The sequence below is a fragment of the Camponotus floridanus genome, unplaced genomic scaffold (genome assembly GCF_003227725.1).
Source record: "Camponotus floridanus strain SB8 unplaced genomic scaffold, Cflo_v7.5 scaffold8, whole genome shotgun sequence".
NCBI classification, from domain to species: domain Eukaryota; kingdom Metazoa; phylum Arthropoda; class Insecta; order Hymenoptera; family Formicidae; genus Camponotus; species Camponotus floridanus.
The window spans coordinates 3,403,039-3,422,224 of NW_020229849.1; the positions used below are offsets into that span (position 1 = coordinate 3,403,039).

The 19,186-nt window shown below is 25.3% G+C and overlaps 4 protein-coding genes and 1 long non-coding RNA gene across 13 annotated transcripts in view; 1 reads left to right on the forward strand and 4 right to left on the reverse strand.

The window, feature by feature from the left end:
* The window catches only part of LOC105254940 (non-structural maintenance of chromosomes element 3 homolog), a 256,144-nt gene that overhangs the window by 111,673 nt on the left and 125,285 nt on the right, over positions 1–19,186 (forward strand). The gene's annotated exons all lie outside the window — the stretch shown is intronic.
* On the reverse strand, positions 910–4,234 carry LOC112639650. 4 transcript variants are annotated; one of them, XM_025414383.1, is made up of 10 exons: positions 4,061–4,234; positions 3,629–3,986; positions 3,161–3,280; positions 2,878–2,995; positions 2,215–2,473; positions 1,973–2,086; positions 1,814–1,904; positions 1,408–1,553; positions 1,154–1,286; positions 910–1,078 (listed from the first exon to the last, which is right to left on the reverse strand). In XM_025414383.1, the coding sequence occupies exons 2-10, from the start codon at positions 3,770–3,772 to the stop codon at positions 1,028–1,030; spliced, it is 1,176 nt and encodes a 391-aa protein (XP_025270168.1). In that variant the 5' UTR covers positions 3,773–3,986; positions 4,061–4,234; the 3' UTR covers positions 910–1,027. The 4 variants fall into 4 exon arrangements, with proteins under 4 accessions (XP_025270168.1, XP_025270166.1, XP_025270170.1 ...); XM_025414381.1 differs by having other exon boundaries at positions 3,629–4,234; XM_025414385.1 differs by lacking the exons at positions 3,629–3,986; positions 4,061–4,234 and having other exon boundaries at positions 2,878–3,012; positions 3,161–3,180.
* Positions 4,647–17,043, reverse strand: LOC109609765. Of its 5 annotated transcripts, XM_025414387.1 has the most exons (10): positions 7,798–7,971; positions 7,366–7,723; positions 6,898–7,017; positions 6,615–6,732; positions 5,952–6,210; positions 5,710–5,823; positions 5,551–5,641; positions 5,145–5,290; positions 4,891–5,023; positions 4,647–4,815 (listed from the first exon to the last, which is right to left on the reverse strand). In XM_025414387.1, exons 2-10 carry the CDS (start codon positions 7,507–7,509, stop codon positions 4,765–4,767), a joined length of 1,176 nt encoding a protein of 391 aa, XP_025270172.1. In that variant the 5' UTR covers positions 7,510–7,723; positions 7,798–7,971; the 3' UTR covers positions 4,647–4,764. The 5 variants fall into 5 exon arrangements, with proteins under 5 accessions (XP_025270172.1, XP_025270173.1, XP_025270171.1 ...); XM_025414388.1 differs by lacking the exons at positions 7,366–7,723; positions 7,798–7,971 and adding an exon at positions 16,889–17,043; XM_025414386.1 differs by having other exon boundaries at positions 7,366–7,971.
* On the reverse strand, positions 8,502–10,291 carry LOC112639660. The gene is made up of 6 exons (XM_025414432.1): positions 10,224–10,291; positions 9,979–10,093; positions 9,818–9,910; positions 8,880–9,016; positions 8,628–8,760; positions 8,502–8,552 (listed from the first exon to the last, which is right to left on the reverse strand). Exons 1-6 carry the CDS (start codon positions 10,289–10,291, stop codon positions 8,502–8,504), a joined length of 597 nt encoding a protein of 198 aa, XP_025270217.1.
* LOC112639665 lies at positions 15,026–16,112 on the reverse strand. Its single transcript, XR_003123617.1, has 3 exons — positions 16,057–16,112; positions 15,257–15,352; positions 15,026–15,139 (listed from the first exon to the last, which is right to left on the reverse strand). It is a non-coding gene; the product is annotated as an uncharacterized LOC112639665 (long non-coding RNA).

Below are 19,186 nucleotides of genomic sequence, written 5' to 3' on the forward strand. Positions count from 1 at the left end.
TCAAAAAAAATATCGAAAATGCCGAAATTCCTCAAAAATAGAGTTTATAACGCCTGTGCAAAGATTATTCCTCTCATAAGATGAGTAAAAGAAAATTGTATGCGCAAAATTGCTTTATGTTTAGAAAAAAATGGTGATTACATTGAACATTTTATTAATTTATTACATTTAAAAATCTCAAAAATATATTTGTCATTCTAAGTATTTTTTATTATATTATTAAATTTAGTGTAATTCACATTAATATTATATAGATAAAAATTACTTTTAGAATTGTAAATAATTCTGTTATAATGATGATTATTAAAAACGAATGTCATTTTTAGAAATGAAAATTACTTATAGAGAGAATATGTTGACTAGGCAGCATTTCTTCGCTTTTAGCATCGCTACTTTATTCTATCGCATGCCTTTGCAACATATTTTTGTCTATGAAAGAAATATCATTCAGCTCTTTAGATTGAAGTTTTTATACATGCATGAGAGGTATGTAGCACTGTATGCATGTGAGCATTGTATTTACAAATTTATATAAATATTAAATTGGTAATTTTAGAAAAATAGAACAAGGTCTATTATCAATAATAGCATGAGTTTTTCGGTAAGAAGCTTACATCATTTAAAAAAGACAATCTATGCATGCTATATATTAAACTTCTAATTAATAATTTCTATAACGTGATTATACATATTGCAAAGAATGCAAATAAAATTTGATATTTTTGACAATAACATAAAATTAAATGAATTTGTATCAATGTTTTAAATTAAAAAACGAAAAAGTTTATTGATGTATAGATAATATATGCATGTATAGATAATATATGCATTACATTGAATTTTAATATACTTGTATCTCTTTTCAGTGGTCTCTCTTGAGTGCCAATTTAAGTAAAAACGATGGGATTAATAATAATTTTTTTAAATACGTTTTACTTCTAAAGGTATATAAGGTATATATAATTATAATATTGAAGTTTAATTAATTAAATTTTTGTAACATTTTGTTATTTCTTTTTTCATCTTATTATTGCGTTGAATATATGACAGTAAAATAAGAGACTGAGGCTTTCCCCAGCTGTAATATTTATTTGTACTATATTGTCTAAAATGTGTATATTTTGATATATTTGAATATATTTATTATTTTTACCGTGGCGAAACATTCCAACGATCCAACAAATAGTCCACCGACGCTTAAAGTAAAATCTTTGGCGCCTCTTTGCAGCAGAAATAGTAGTAATTTCTGTATATGTAACGGAGCTGCATGCCACTTTACATCATACCTATGTAATCATGTATAGGTAGCATACGTATACATATATTTATATGCGACAATATTGATTCTTTAATAAAATAATGTTTGAGTTGCAATACTTAACATAATCTGCCTAAAATGTTTCTTACACAGTAGCAAATATATCATTATTATGATCCATTATAACCTGTGCCACATAATTAGCTAAAAACATGTATAGGACACTGACAGTCACAAATAAAATTGGAAATATAAACTCCTTGACATCATTTCCGGATGAGGCAATCTGAAAAATCTAAATCACAAGCAGTTCTCTTAGTTTTAGACTAATCAATATTGGAAATGAGGCCTCAAGGATGAGGCCATGAGGATTCAAAAATGACCGTCATATACGGAGTAAGGATTAAGGAAAGATATATTCCTGTTCTTTTTTCTTTATTTTCTCGTACTAACAATATGATATAAAGATTAATATAAAATATAATATAAAAGTATATATATGTATATTAAATATTTTTTGAAAATAACGGATATATAAAAACATAATAAACTTACTTGAAAAAGATTAAGACTCAAAGAGACCACTCCGATTATTATTAAACAGAACAACATTGTCTGAATTTTTGATACCAAAAGTCCGGATAATCTTTCAGGATCAAAATGTTATTATTATAGACATATTACATACGTGTGTCGTGGAATAAAGATACTAACTTCATTGCTTGACGATGAATGTTTACAGCACTAATTATTCCTTTCAATATTAAATTCTCCTTTAATTTAGTATTTTCTAACGTATTTACATGAACTGCGCGTCTAATACGATAACTGTAATTAATATATTTTTGGAATTACATTTTTTTACGCCTTCAAAATAAATATTAGGCTTTTCAAAACACAACAATGGAGTTTTAATAATTCGAAACTCCGCAATTATTATCATGTGTGTCTCTTACCTGGAAATTCTAAACATACCACATGTATGTTGAGCATACGCAATAAGTGTTGTTCCTATTCCTACCATTGCAATTGCCCCGATGCACAATGCTACATTAATATGTAGCAAAATCCAATAGTAATATTTCTCTTGATCGATAAAATATTCGAATTTAACCGGCAACCGACGTGATAAAGATACGTTCGGTAAAATAATATAAAGAATTCTCGACCAAAATAGAGCGATGATAGCAGCAAATATAGTGCAAACGCCTAGGACTAAAAGAATTTAAATATAAAATTCTCATTATTAATTTGTCTCCTAGAAATTTTTGAAATTAATTTAATTATATTACATACATATAACACTTATAATTAAATTTAATGTATAAATTTTTGAAGCAATTATTATTTATTTCAATCATATACATATGTAATAACTGTTGAAAGTTCTTTCTTCTATTTGATTTCCCTTTACACATATTTATCTTTATATTTTTATGTTTGAATATGCGCCAAACATTTTAATAAGTTCGTATGATGCATTACATAGATACACAATATACACAAATATATAGAAATTTGAATAAATATAACAAAAATAATTTTTTCCAATTTGCAATTTCTATAACTCATATTAAATAAATGTTGATATAGATAAAAATTTAAAAATATTGCCTTACCTGTGAGTACCATTGTATAACGTCTTGCATTGCAATTATATTCTTGCATAATAGCAACTTCGTTCTTATCTTTTAATCCGTCAAATATATACTGAAGTTCCATTAATAATTCCTTCATCTGTTATTTGTCAGCAACTTTGTGAATATTGTGAATATTGTTTCGTGTATTACATAATAATAAAAACTATTTTAAATTTTACGACAAGAATATTTTTTTTATCTGTTATCAATTTATGAACGATATCGCTTCTTAAAAATTACCAATTGTAAGCTATCAACTTACAACTTCCATGTTGAAATAAAATAAAGTATATTTAATCACAAACATACTGGAGAAACATGTAGAAGATAAAACTTTAGTAATATGGTCCGCAGTACATCTTAATGTAACAAATGTCATAAGCTATAAGAAATAATCTTATTAAAAGCATGAAATTACTCTTTTGCATTAAGACATTATTCTTTTAAAAACGAACAAATTATAAATTCTATATCTCTAGATATTTCTTTATGCATTTGTGTATAACATGATTGAAATAATATACATATGATATCTAATATATTATAAACTTTTATGATAATAGCTTATGCAATAATTTCATTATAGTTTGAATGAAGCTTTTAAGCATGTACACAATATAAAATCTTATTGCGTGACAGTTACATTAAAACATATTACATTAAAACATATTGCATTTACATTAAAATATATCGAAAAAATAAAATACAAACATTAGAAATATTGATATACCTGAAATATAATACTCGTTATCAGAATACTAGAACAGAAAATAAACTGAAATCGAGTTAGATTTGATTGTTGCAAAGGCCATATACCAATAATAAGTAATAATAATCTATTGATTTTAAAGTGTTGTGTTTCAAGGGAGATCATCTCTTTACAAAATCCAGAACACAAGTGACTGCGAAAAAATCGAGGAAGGTATACACTTATCCCCACCTTTTTTATTGATCGGTTATATATATTTTCTTATAGCGTAAATTTTAGCTCTATTATTCCATTATTCCAATTTAGTGTAATGTCGACATTAAATATTATTATGAGATCAGAAACATTACATTTTCGTAGCAATTGTAGAATTGAATGTCTGTTAATAATTGATCGATTGCATATCAAGAAAAATCGAATCGTCTATTTTTTATGTAAATAAGAAAAAATTACTTATGAGAGAGAACTACTGTTGACTGGAGCCGCGCAGGCGCATTTCTTCGCTTTTAGCATCGCTACTTTATTCTATCGCATGCCTTTGCAACATATTTTTTGTCTATGAAAGAAATATCATTCAGCTCTTTAGATTGAAGTTTTTATACATGCATGAGAGGTATGTAGCACTGTATGCATGTGAGCATTGTATTTACAAAATTTTATATAAATATTAAATTGGTAATTTTAGAAAAATAGAACAAGGTCTATTATCAATAATAGCATGAGTTTTTCGGTAAGAAGCTTACATCATTTAAAAAAGACAATCTATGCATGCTATATATTAAACTTCTAATTAATAATTTCCTATAACGTGATTATACATATTGCAAAGAATGCAAATAAAATTTGATATTTTTGACAATAACATAAAATTAAATGAATTTGTATCAATGTTTTAAATTAAAAAACGAAAAAGTTTATTGATGTATAGATAATATATGCATGTATAGATAATATATGCATTACATTGAATTTTAATATACTTGTATCTCTTTTCAGTGGTCTCTCTTGAGTGCCAATTTAAGTAAAAACGATGGGATTAATAATAATTTTTTTAAATACGTTTTACTTCTAAAGGTATATAAGGTATATATAATTATAATATTGAAGTTTAATTAATTAAATTTTTGTAACATTTTGTTATTTCTTTTTTCATCTTATTATTGCGTTGAATATATGACAGTAAAATAAGAGACTGAGGCTTTCCCCAGCTGTAATATTTATTTGTACTATATTGTCTAAAATGTGTATATTTTGATATATTTGAATATATTTATTATTTTTACCGTGGCGAAACATTCCAACGATCCAACAAATAGTCCACCGACGCTTAAAGTAAAATCTTTGGCGCCTCTTTGCAGCAGAAATAGTAGTAATTTCTGTATATGTAACGGAGCTGCATGCCACTTTACATCATACCTATGTAATCATGTATAGGTAGCATACGTATACATATATTTATATGCGACAATATTGATTCTTTAATAAAATAATGTTTGAGTTGCAATACTTAACATAATCTGCCTAAAATGTTTCTTACACAGTAGCAAATATATCATTATTATGATCCATTATAACCTGTGCCACATAATTAGCTAAAAACATGTATAGGACACTGACAGTCACAAATAAAATTGGAAATATAAACTCCTTGACATCATTTCCGGATGAGGCAATCTGAAAAATCTAAATCACAAGCAGTTCTCTTAGTTTTAGACTAATCAATATTGGAAATGAGGCCTCAAGGATGAGGCCATGAGGATTCAAAAATGACCGTCATATACGGAGTAAGGATTAAGGAAAGATATATTCCTGTTCTTTTTTCTTTATTTTCTCGTACTAACAATATGATATAAAGATTAATATAAAATATAATATAAAAGTATATATATGTATATTAAATATTTTTTGAAAATAACGGATATATAAAAACATAATAAACTTACTTGAAAAAGATTAAGACTCAAAGAGACCACTCCGATTATTATTAAACAGAACAACATTGTCTGAATTTTTGATACCAAAAGTCCGGATAATCTTTCAGGATCAAAATGTTATTATTATAGACATATTACATACGTGTGTCGTGGAATAAAGATACTAACTTCATTGCTTGACGATGAATGTTTACAGCACTAATTATTCCTTTCAATATTAAATTCTCCTTTAATTTAGTATTTTCTAACGTATTTACATGAACTGCGCGTCTAATACGATAACTGTAATTAATATATTTTTGGAATTACATTTTTTTACGCCTTCAAAATAAATATTAGGCTTTTCAAAACACAACAATGGAGTTTTAATAATTCGAAACTCCGCAATTATTATCATGTGTGTCTCTTACCTGGAAATTCTAAACATACCACATGTATGTTGAGCATACGCAATAAGTGTTGTTCCTATTCCTACCATTGCAATTGCCCCGATGCACAATGCTACATTAATATGTAGCAAAATCCAATAGTAATATTTCTCTTGATCGATAAAATATTCGAATTTAACCGGCAACCGACGTGATAAAGATACGTTCGGTAAAATAATATAAAGAATTCTCGACCAAAATAGAGCGATGATAGCAGCAAATATAGTGCAAACGCCTAGGACTAAAAGAATTTAAATATAAAATTCTCATTATTAATTTGTCTCCTAGAAATTTTTGAAATTAATTTAATTATATTACATACATATAACACTTATAATTAAATTTAATGTATAAATTTTTGAAGCAATTATTATTTATTTCAATCATATACATATGTAATAACTGTTGAAAGTTCTTTCTTCTATTTGATTTCCCTTTACACATATTTATCTTTATATTTTTATGTTTGAATATGCGCCAAACATTTTAATAAGTTCGTATGATGCATTACATAGATACACAATATACACAAATATATAGAAATTTGAATAAATATAACAAAAATAATTTTTTCCAATTTGCAATTTCTATAACTCATATTAAATAAATGTTGATATAGATAAAAATTTAAAAATATTGCCTTACCTGTGAGTACCATTGTATAACGTCTTGCATTGCAATTATATTCTTGCATAATAGCAACTTCGTTCTTATCTTTTAATCCGTCAAATATATACTGAAGTTCCATTAATAATTCCTTCATCTGTTATTTGTCAGCAACTTTGTGAATATTGTGAATATTGTTTCGTGTATTACATAATAATAAAAACTATTTTAAATTTTACGACAAGAATATTTTTTTTATCTGTTATCAATTTATGAACGATATCGCTTCTTAAAAATTACCAATTGTAAGCTATCAACTTACAACTTCCATGTTGAAATAAAATAAAGTATATTTAATCACAAACATACTGGAGAAACATGTAGAAGATAAAACTTTAGTAATATGGTCCGCAGTACATCTTAATGTAACAAATGTCATAAGCTATAAGAAATAATCTTATTAAAAGCATGAAATTACTCTTTTGCATTAAGACATTATTCTTTTAAAAACGAACAAATTATAAATTCTATATCTCTAGATATTTCTTTATGCATTTATGTATAACATGATTGAAATAATATACATATGATATCTAATATATTATAAACTTTTATGATAATAGCTTATGCAATAATTTCATTATAGTTTGAATGAAGCTTTTAAGCATGTACACAATATAAAATCTTATTGCGTGACAGTTACATTAAAACATATTACATTAAAACATATTGCATTTACATTAAAATATATCGAAAAAATAAAATACAAACATTAGAAATATTGATATACCTGAAATATAATACTCGTTATCAGAATACTAGAACAGAAAATAAACTGAAATCGAGTTAGATTTGATTGTTGCAAAGGCCATATACCAATAATAAGTAATAATAATCTATTGATTTTAAAGTGTTGTGTTTCAAGGGAGATCATCTCTTTACAAAATCCAGAACACAAGTGACTGCGAAAAAATCGAGGAAGGTATACACTTATCCCCACCTTTTTTATTGATCGGTTATATATATTTTCTTATAGCGTAAATTTTAGCTCTATTATTCCATTATTCCAATTTAGTGTAATGTCGACATTAAATATTATTATGAGATCAGAAACATTACATTTTCGTAGCAATTGTAGAATTGAATGTCTGTTAATAATTGATCGATTGCATATCAAGAAAAATCGAATCGTCTATTTTTTATGTAAATAAGAAAAAATTACTTATGAGAGAGAACTACTGTTGACTGGAGCCGCGCAGGCGCATTTCTTCGCTTTTAGCATCGCTACTTTATTCTATCGCATGCCTTTGCAACATATTTTTTGTCTATGAAAGAAATATCATTCAGCTCTTTAGATTGAAGTTTTTATACATGCATGAGAGGTATGTAGCACTGTATGCATGTGAGCATTGTATTTACAAAATTTTATATAAATATTAAATTGGTAATTTTAGAAAAATAGAACAAGGTCTATTATCAATAATAGCATGAGTTTTTCGGTAAGAAGCTTACATCATTTAAAAAAGACAATCTATGCATGCTATATATTAAACTTCTAATTAATAATTTCCTATAACGTGATTATACATATTGCAAAGAATGCAAATAAAATTTGATATTTTTGACAATAACATAAAATTAAATGAATTTGTATCAATGTTTTAAATTAAAAAACGAAAAAGTTTATTGATGTATAGATAATATATGCATGTATAGATAATATATGCATTACATTGAATTTTAATATACTTGTATCTCTTTTCAGTGGTCTCTCTTGAGTGCCAATTTAAGTAAAAACGATGGGATTAATAATAATTTTTTTAAATACGTTTTACTTCTAAAGGTATATAAGGTATATATAATTATAATATTGAAGTTTAATTAATTAAATTTTTGTAACATTTTGTTATTTCTTTTTTCATCTTATTATTGCGTTGAATATATGACAGTAAAATATGAGACAGATGCTTTCACCAGCTGTAATATTTATTTGTATTATATTGTCTAAAATGTGTATATTTTGGTATATTTGAATATATTTATTATTTTTACCATGGCAAAACATTCCAACGATCCAACAAATAGTCCACCGACGCTTAAAGTAAAATCTTTGGCGCCTCTTTGCAGCAGAAACAGTATCAATTTCTGTATATGTAACGGAGCTGCATGCCACTTTACATTATACCTACGCAATATGTATAGATAGCATATACATATATTTATACGCGACAATATTGACTCTTTAATAAAATAATTTTTGAGCTGAAATACTTAACATAATCTGCCTAAAACAACGATTCTTACACAGTAACAAAGATGTCATTATTGTGATCCATTACATCCTGTGCCACATAATTAGCTAAAAACATGTATACGACACTGAGAGTTACAAAGAGAAAGGGAAATATAAACTCCTTGATATTATTTCTGGATGAGGCAATCTGAAAAATCTAAATCACAAGCTGTTTTGCGTTAGTTTTAGACTGATTAATATCGGAAATGATAGGGTAAAAAATGACCGTCATGTAGTGTGGAGTGGAGATTAAGAAAAAATATATTTCCGTTTTCTCTTTTTTTTCTGCTGTATTTTCTCTTTCTTTTCTTATTAATATATTTGATTTTGAAAAATGTATGATTTTTATATTTATATAAACCAATCTCGTAACTATTCGCCAATTAATAAGAATTTCTTTTTTTACAAATAATGTTTAGAGAATATAAAAAGGTAAATGTAACTTCGTTACACTTGCGATCCACAATAAGAATCGCTATATGCTCCGAATATAGTACACAATGCAAATCGAGACAACTATTAGCATCGCGAAAAAGCGGCAACAATACTTGCCAGAAGCGATAACAAACCTTTTTTAAAAGCGGATTTGAGTCATTTCGCTTCATGTACTTACAATAAAAATATTGAAACAAATTATTTTGAAAATTTATTATTCTAGCTTTTATTTAGAAAGTTCAATGAAAATATATAAATTTTTTCAGTATTTTTTTGAATATTTTTATTTTTTGAAAAATGTATCGGACAAGAATAATCATCCTGCATACTTTGTCGATGTCTAAACTAACAATATGATATAAATATTAATATAAAATACAATATAAAAAAAAATATATATATAATATATATATATATATATATATATATATATATATATGTATGTGTATTAAATATTTTTTAAAAATAATGGATATAATATAATATATAATATAAAGAAACATAATAAACTTACTTGAAAAAGATTAAGACTCAAAGAGACCACTCCGATTATTATTAAACAGAACAACATTGTCTGAATTTTTGATACCAAAAGTCCGGATAATCTTTCAGGATCAAAGTATTATTATTATAGACATATTATATACGTGTGTCGTGGAATAAAGATACTAATCTCATTGCTTGACGATGAATGTTTACAGCACTAATTATTCCTTTCAATATTAAATTCTCCTTCATTAATTTAATATTTTTTAACGTATTTATATGCATTGCGCGTGTAATACGATAACTGTAATTAATTAAATTTATTAATTTATATTTTTTTCTTGTCCTTAAAATAAGTATTAGTTTTCGTCAAAACATAACAATACAACTTTAAAATTTGAATCTTTGCAATTATTATCATGTTTGTCTCTTACTTGGAAATTCTAAACATACCACAAGTATGTTGAATATATGCAATAAGCATTGTTCCTATCGCTATCATTGCAGTTGTCCCGATGCATATCGCTATGCTCACATGCAACAGAATCAAATTAAAATACTTTTCTTGATCAATAAAGTATTCCATCATAATCGGCAGACGACGTGATAAAGATAAGTTTATTGGTAATACAATATAGAGAATACTCGACCAAAATAGGGCGATGTTAGCAACAAATATAATGCAAACGCCTAGTACTAAAAGGATTTATATATGAAATCGTCATTATTAATTTGTCTCCCAGAAATTTTTGAAACTGATCTGATTATATTACATAAATATAATTTATATAATTAAATTTAATGTATACATTTTTAAAGCAATTATCATTCGTTTCAATCATATATGCAATAACTGTCGAAACTTCTATCTTCTATTTGATTTCCTTATACACATTTTTATCTTTATATTTTTATATTTGAATATGCGTCAAATATTTTAATAAGTTCGTATGATGCATTACATAGATACACAATATACACAAATACATAGAAATTATTTGAATAAATATAACAAAAATCATTTTTTCCAATTTGCAATTTTTATAATAATATATTAAATAAATGTAGATATAGATAAAAATTTAAAAATATTGCCTTACCTATGAGTGTAATCGTATAACGTCTTGCATTGCAACTATATTTTTGCATAATAGCAATTTCGTTCTTATCTTTTAATTCGTCAAATATATGCTGAAGTTCCATTAATAATTCCTTCATCTGTTATATATCAGCAACTTTGTGAATATTGTTTCGTATGTTACATAACAATAAAAGCTATTTGAAATTTTACGACAAGAATATTTTTCCTATCTCACTGTCAAGTTATTAATTTATGAACGATATTGTTTCTTAAAAATCATTAATTTTATAAGCTATCAACTTACAACTTCCACGTTGAAATAAAATAAGGTATATTTAATCACAAAGGTACTGGAGAAACATGTAGAAGATAAAACTTTAGTAATGTGATCTGGAGTGCATCTTAATGTAACAAATGTCATAAACTATAAGAAATAATCCTATTAAAGCCATGCAGACATTACTCTTTTTGCATTAAGACATTACTCTTTTAAAAACGAACAAATTATAAGTTCTAAATGTCTCTCTAGATGTTACTTCATGCATTTGTGTATAACATGATTGAATTAAAATATGATATGTAATATATTATAAACTTTTATAATAATACCTTACGCAATAGTTTCATTATAATTTAGATTTTTAGCCTTTAAGCGTGTGCACGATAAAAACTTATTACGTAACAGTTATTAAAACATATTACATTAAAAACATATTGCATTTACATTAAAATATATCGAAAAAATAAAATACAAACATAAGAAGTATTGATATACCTGAAATATAATATTCGTTATCAGAATACTAGAACAGAATACTAGATATTCGTAATCGAATATTTTCGTAACATTTGTAGAAATGAGGTCTGTTAATAATCGATCGATTGCATATCAAGAAAAACTAAATTGTCTATCTTTTATGTATATAAAAAAAATTACTTATGAGAGAGAATTTTTGTTGACTGGAACCGCGCAGACGCAATTCTTCATCTTCAGCATCGCTTCTTTATTCTGTCGCGTGCCTTTGCAAGATATTCTTCTTCGAAAGAAATATTATTCAGCTCTTTAGATATGTAATAAATAGATTAAATCTGTTTGTCTCTTCACAAAACGTGTCTGTTAATATGTTACATTAAATATTTATTTTATATTCTAACATACTATTCATTCGTGAATACATTATATTTTAACGACAAATGAGAATTCAACAGACAATTCATTAATATTCACAAAAATTTTTTTTGCAGAAATATTACAAGTTTTTATGTGTGAAACGTATGTATCATTGTTACAAACATATATGTCATACTTGCAAAAACTGAATATTATACTTACAAAATTTTATATAAATATTAAATTGGCAATTCAAGAAAAATTGAACAAGGTCTATATCATTAATTTTTAATGTTTTATTCGTTGATTTAATCGACGAATAACATTAAAATTTTTTGTTTTATAAAATATAAATTCTCAAAACAAAGATTAATACGTAATTGCTACTTCACATAAGAATATCTCTTACGAAGTAGCAAATATATTATATGACTACTAATACTTCCAATCTTATTTGAGATAATTATTATTAAAATATTTATAAAATAACAAATTTTTATAAATAGAAATAAAAATCACGTATCCGTTTCAGACAATGTAATTTAAAAAATATTAAAATTATACACTTTTAATCAATTTTCTATTTAATATTAATAGCTGTTTCTTTAATTGGAACGAAAATGTAAGAAATAATTGATCATATAGAAATAAAAATTTATAAAATTAAAAATAAAAATATATATACAGAGATATTATTGTGAAATGTATACCCACTATATGATTTTATAGCAACATAAATTCAATAAATATTTTTTTTCCGCAAAAATAAAAAAGAACAAAGAAATACTTGAAAAGATTTTTCGTAAATTATACAATTTAAGCGTACCTGTCATTTTTCTCAGTAGAAAAGTACTATACCTCTTATGATGTACACACTTATAATACAAATAATTTTTAATAGATTCATCAATCTTGAATCTTAAATATTATTGAATTGTATTATTGAATATTTGAATTGTTCAATTTTATAATCAAAACTAAAATTCTCCATTGAAAACAATAAAAGACATTTTATTTCTTTCATATTTTTAATTCTTCATTATATTTTTAATTCTTTACCACATATAGTTGAATTATTAAAACAAAAATATTTGTGACGATACAAATATTACTAGAATAGGTACATATATTATTAGAACACATAAAGACAGCTTTTTCTTGAAACTTTATATTTTTGCATATAGACTATTTATTATAGGAGAAATTAAGTTATAAAAAAGATTTATATATATAGTAATACTAACATTGAATATGTATAAATTATTGAAAATAATTATTTAAGAGTAACGTAATTATACATATCGCAAAAAATGCAAATAAAGTTTGACATTTTTGACAATAACATAAAATTAAATGAATTTGTATCAGTGTTTTAAGATGAGAAACGAAGAAATTTCTTGATGTATAGAAAATATATGCATTATGTTAAATTTTAAATATTTTGTATCTTCTTTCGGAGGTTTCTCTTATGTGCCAAGTACAACAACTATAGGATTAATAAATTTTTAAAATACGTTTTAATTTTAAATGTATATAATTATAATATTGAATCTTTTTTAATTAATTAAATTTTTGTAACATTTCAATTTCGTTATTATTTCTCTTCTTATCTTATTATTGTGTTGAATATATGACAGTAAAATAAGAGACTGAAGTTTTCACCAACTGCAATATTTATTTGTAATATATTGTCCAAAATATATCTGTATTTTAATGATATATTTATTTACCGTGGCGAAACATTCCAACGAGCCAACAAATAGTCCACCGACGCTTAAAGTAAAATCTTTGGCGCCCCTTTGCAGCAGAAATAGTATTACTTTCTGTATATGTAACGGAGCTACATGCCACTTTACATCATACCTACGTAACCATGTAGATAGCATATACATATATTTAAACGTGACAAAATTGACTCTTCAATAAAATAAATTTTGAATTGCAATACTTAACATAATCTGTTTAAAACAATGTTTCTTACACAGTAGCAAAAATGTCATTATTATGATCCATTATATCCTGTGCCATATAATTAGCTAAAAACATGTATAAAATGCTGATGGTTACAAATATAAAAGGAAATATAATCTCCTTTACATCATTTCCGGATGAGACAATCTTGAAAATCTAAATCACAAGATTGCAATTGTAACAAAGTTAAATTTCTTACATTCTTTGAACGTTATTTGTAAAAAAAAAAGTTTTTCTTATTAATTGGTAAATAGTTACGAGATTGATTTATGTATAATGGATATAAAATTCATACATTTTTCAAACTCAAACATATCAGCCAGAAAAAGAAGAGAAAATAGAAAGAAAAAAAGAACAGAAATATATTTTTTCCTAATCTTTATTCCATATATGGATATCATTTTTGATCTCATCATTCACAATATTTTATATTAGTCTAAAACGTAATAGAATTGCTGTCCGCATTCCTAAAAGAGTTGTTAAATCGATGTAGTAAAAGACAAAGAAATGGCTGGTTAATATTTTTTTCTGAATGACAAGCGAGCAAAATCTTTTGAAGACAAAAAGCTCTGTATACTATTATAGCTTTATGTAAAAAAGAAATGAAATTTTACTTTTCTCTAAAATTTTAATTTTACAGTATTTCAAACATATTTTGTTTGCTTTGGGTAAAAAGAATATCTTTCTTTCTAGCTGAAAATATGGCATAACATTCTGCACAAAAGAAATATATCATATTTTTCAGTTTTTATATACTTTATTTCTTAAATGTAAACACCGATATATATATATATATGTGTGTGTGTGTGTGTGTGTGTGTGTGTGTGTGTGTGTGTGTGTGTGTGTGTGTGTGTGTTTGAGTGTATTAAATATTTATAAACAATATATAAAAACATAATAAACTTACTTGAAAGAGATTAAGACTCAAAGAGATCACTCCGATTATTATTAAACAGAACAACATTGTCTGAATTTTTGATATTAAAAATCCGGATAATCTTTCAAAATTAAAGTATTATTATTATATGTAGACATATTATATACATATGTCGTGGAATAGAAATACTAACTTCATTGCCTTACGATGAATATTTACAGCACTAATTATTCTTTTCAATATTAAATTCTTCTCCTTTGATTTAATGTTTTCTAATGTATTTACATGCACTGCGTGTCTAATACGATAACTGTAATTAATATATTTATAGAATGAAATTTTTGGCTTTGGGTTTAAAAAAAAATACTTTATCCAAGATAAGAAGAAAATTTTGTTTAAAATTCGAAATTTCATAATTATTTCTTACCTGGAAATTCTAAACATACCACAGGTATGTTGAAGATACGCAATAAGCAGTGTTCCTATTGCTACCATTGTAATTGCTCCGATGCATAATGCCACGCTGATATGTAACAGAATTAAATAAAAATATTTTTCTTGATCGATAAAATATTCTACTTTAATCGGCAAACGACGTAATGGAGATATGTTTATCGATAAAGTAATATAGAGAATTCTCGACCAAAATAGAGCGATGATAATAGCAAATGTACTGCAAACGCCAATTACTAAACGGATTTAAATATGAAATCGTCAAATTAATTTATCTCGTAGAAATTTTTAAAATTAATTTAATTATTATATTACATACATATAACATTTATATAATTAAATTTAATATATAAATTTCTAACGCAATTATTATTCACATTTTAATCATATAAGTAATAATTGTTGTAACTTTAAAACTCCTTTCTTTTATTTTCTTAAACATTACTATAAAATATTACTATAAATTATTACTATAAATTAAATAATAAAACATTACTATAAATATATAAATTTTTATATTTTTATGTTTATGCATATATACTAAATATGATTTAATAAATTCATATGATGCATTACACACATACACAAATATACATAAATATATAGAAATAAATATGTAGAAATAAAATTAAATATATAGAAATTATTATTAAAATAAAAAATAAATAAATAAATAAATATATTAAAAATCATTTTTTTTCTAATTTGCAATTTCTGTAAATTATGTATTAAATAGATGTAGATACATATAAAAATTTAAAAATGTTGCCTTACCTGTCAGTACAATCGTACAACGTTTCGCATTGTCACTATATTTTTTCATAATAGCAATTTCGTTTTTATCTTTTAATCCGTTAAATATATTTTGAAGTTGCATTAATAATTTCTTCATCTGTTATTTGTTAGCAACGTTATGAATATTGTTTCGCATATTATATAATTTTTATTTTATATATATATATATATATATATATATATATATATATATATATAATAAAAACTATTTTAAATTTTACTTGACATGAATATTTTTCCTGTCTCCCTATCAACTTCTAACAGATATTGCTTCTTAAAAATTATCATTTTTAATAAACTATCAACTTACAATTTTCATGTTGAAATAAAATAGGATATATTTAATCACAAAGGTACTGGAAAAACACGTGGAAGACAAAATTTTAATGATGTGATACGGAGTACATCTTAATGTAACAAATGTCATTAGCTATAAGAAATAATCTTATTAAAGGCATGCGGACATTATTCTTTTTGCATTAAGACATTACTCTTTTAAAAACGAACAAATTATAAATTCTTTTAAAAACGAACAAATTATAAATTCTATATCTCTAGATGTTCCTTATGCATTTGTGTATAACATGATTGAATTAAGATATGATATGTAATATATTATAAACTTTTATAATACCTTACACAATAGTTTCATTATAGTTTAAATTTTTAGCTTTTAAGCGTGTGCAGCTTTTAAGCGTGATAAAAACTTATTACGTAACAGTTATTAAAACATATTACATTAAAAACATATTGCATTTATATTAAAATATATCGAAAAAATAAAATACAAACATAAGAAGCATTGATATACCTGAAATATAATACTCGTTATCAGAACAGTAGAACAGAAGATAAACTGAAGTCGTGTCAGATTCGATTGTTGCAAAGGCCATAAGCCAATAATGAGTAATAATAATCTATTGATTTTAAAATGCTGAGTTTCAAGGGAGATCATATTCTTACAAAATCCAGAGCACAAGTGACTGCGAGAAAATTGGCAAGAGTACACATTTATCCCCACCTTTTTTATTGATCGACTATATATATTTTCTTATAGCCCAAATTTTAGCTCTATTATTCTATTATTCCAATTTAATATAATGCAAAGCGACATTAGATATTATTATAAGATCAGAAACATTACATTTTCGTAGCATTTGTTGAAATGAATGTCTGTTAATTGATCGATTGCATATCAAGAAAAAATATATCGTCTATTATTTATGTAAATAAGAAAAAATTATTTATGAGAGAGAATTATTGTTGACTGGAGCCGCGCAATTCTTCATCTTCAGCATCGCTTCCTTATTCTATCGCATGCCTTTGCAAGATATTCTTCTTCGAAAGAAATATCATTTAGTTCTTTAAACATTATAATAGATTAAATAAGAGATTTACTCTTTGTCTCTTCACAAAACGTGTCTATTAATAATATGTTACATTAAATATTTATTTCACATTCTAACATACTATTCATTTGTGAATACGATATATTCTAACGATAAATGAGAATGCAACAGACAGTTTCATTAACATTCACATGTAAAATCCTTTTTGCAACAGAAATATTACAAGTTTTTATACATTTATGAAAGGTATGTAGCACTGAGCATTACATTCACAAAGTTTTATGTAAATATTAAATTGGTAATTTAAGGAAAATAGAACAAGATCTACAATCAATAATTTTTAATGTTTTATTCGCTGATTTATTCAACGAACAACGTTAGATTTTTTTTGTTTTATAATAAAAATTTTTGATATTATTTCCGGATGATGTAATTTGAAAAATCTAAAACATAGTTATAAAATGTTTACATCTGAATTTTTTATGTTTTCTGAATATTATTCGTTATTTTTATTTATTTGGTGAACAATTACGGTCGATAAAGACACAATATAAGACTTACTTGAAAAAAGATTAAGACTTAAACAGATTACTCCGGCCATTATTAAAAAGAACAACATTGTCTGAATTTTGGATATCAAAAATTTGGATAATTTTTTAGAACCAAACTATTATTATTATTATAGACATAGTACACAAGATGTTTCTTAAATGATGTCGAAAAGAATGCAAGCGTATTACTTGAAGTGGACCGATGTTCATAAGAATATTTTTCTTTAAGATCGTCCAAGAAATTACTTTCTGGAATTTCGATATCACTTAGGAAATGCTCTGTATATGTATAACGTAACTTCATAGTCGATGAATATTTACAGCACTAATTATTCCTTTCAATATTAAATTCTCTTTTTTCAGTTTATTTTCTCCTAGTATAATGATGTGCACTGCACGTTTAATGCGATAACTAGTATATATTTATTAAACTCTATTAGTTTTTTTGGTTTTGTAAAATAATCACTGGGTTTATTCAATAACAATATAATTTCGATTAAAACTAGAGACTTTTCTGTTTGTTTCTTACTTGGAAATTCTAAACATATGACAAGTATGTTGAACATATCTAAATATTGTTCCTATCGCTACCATTGTCTCGATTCACATCGCTACGCTGATATGCAACAGAATGAAATTAAAATATTTTTCTTGATCGATAAAGTATTCGATCATAATCGGCAAACGACGTGATAAAGATAAGTTTATTGGTAATACAATTGTTTGATCTCTCCTTCATGCAAGATTCTATGCTTACGTGTTTGATCTCTTCTTCATACAATATTCTATGCCTAGTTGCCGATCAGAAAATCAATCAAAAGAGGCAAGAGACAATGACCGTGCTTCTTATCTTTGGTTTTGAGCGCTCTTGCGCGGTCATTGTGTCCCTTTTGATTGATTTTCTGATCGGCAACTAAGCATAGAATATTGCATGAAGAAAAGATCAAACAATAATATAGAAAATACTCGACCAAAATAGGGCCGATCATTTCTTATATTCATTCTAATGTTCGGTGCACGAATCACTACAAGAAAGTCGGAGGCTATATTTGCTTATCCCTTCTTTTTTTTATTGATTGAACAGATATTTTATTATTTCTCTCTTCTGACATTTAACATAAATTTTATACAATTTTGTTAACGCGGTAAAAGTAGAATAATCACAATTTAACAATATTTTTCGTCCCTAATTATGCGATCGATTTAATA

Excerpts from the sequence above, each read along its gene's own strand:
- LOC109609765 (XM_025414388.1), bottom strand. The coding sequence starts at position 17,032 with ATGATCTCCCTTGAAACTCAGCATTTTAAAATCAATAGATTATTATTA. Across the intron at positions 5,824-5,951 it reads GGTATGTTTAGAATTTCCAG|TTATCGTATTAGACGCGCAG; the intron begins GTAAGAGACACA and ends TATTAATTACAG. Across the intron at positions 5,642-5,709 it reads ATTCATCGTCAAGCAATGAA|ATTATCCGGACTTTTGGTAT; the intron begins GTTAGTATCTTT and ends TGATCCTGAAAG.
- LOC112639660 (XM_025414432.1), bottom strand. The coding sequence starts at position 10,291 with ATGATAGCGATAGGAACAATGCTTATTGCATATATTCAACATACTTGT. Across the intron at positions 9,911-9,978 it reads ACATTCATCGTCAAGCAATG|AGATTATCCGGACTTTTGGT; the intron begins AGATTAGTATCT and ends TTTGATCCTGAA. Across the intron at positions 9,017-9,817 it reads TGAGTCTTAATCTTTTTCAA|ATTGCCTCATCCAGAAATAA; the intron begins GTAAGTTTATTA and ends TAGATTTTTCAG.
- LOC112639650 (XM_025414383.1), bottom strand. The coding sequence starts at position 3,772 with ATGATCTCCCTTGAAACACAACACTTTAAAATCAATAGATTATTATTA. Across the intron at positions 1,287-1,407 it reads AATGATATATTTGCTACTGT|GTATGATGTAAAGTGGCATG; the intron begins GTAAGAAACATT and ends ATGATTACATAG. Across the intron at positions 1,079-1,153 it reads CGTTGGAATGTTTCGCCACG|CTGGGGAAAGCCTCAGTCTC; the intron begins GTAAAAATAATA and ends TAAATATTACAG.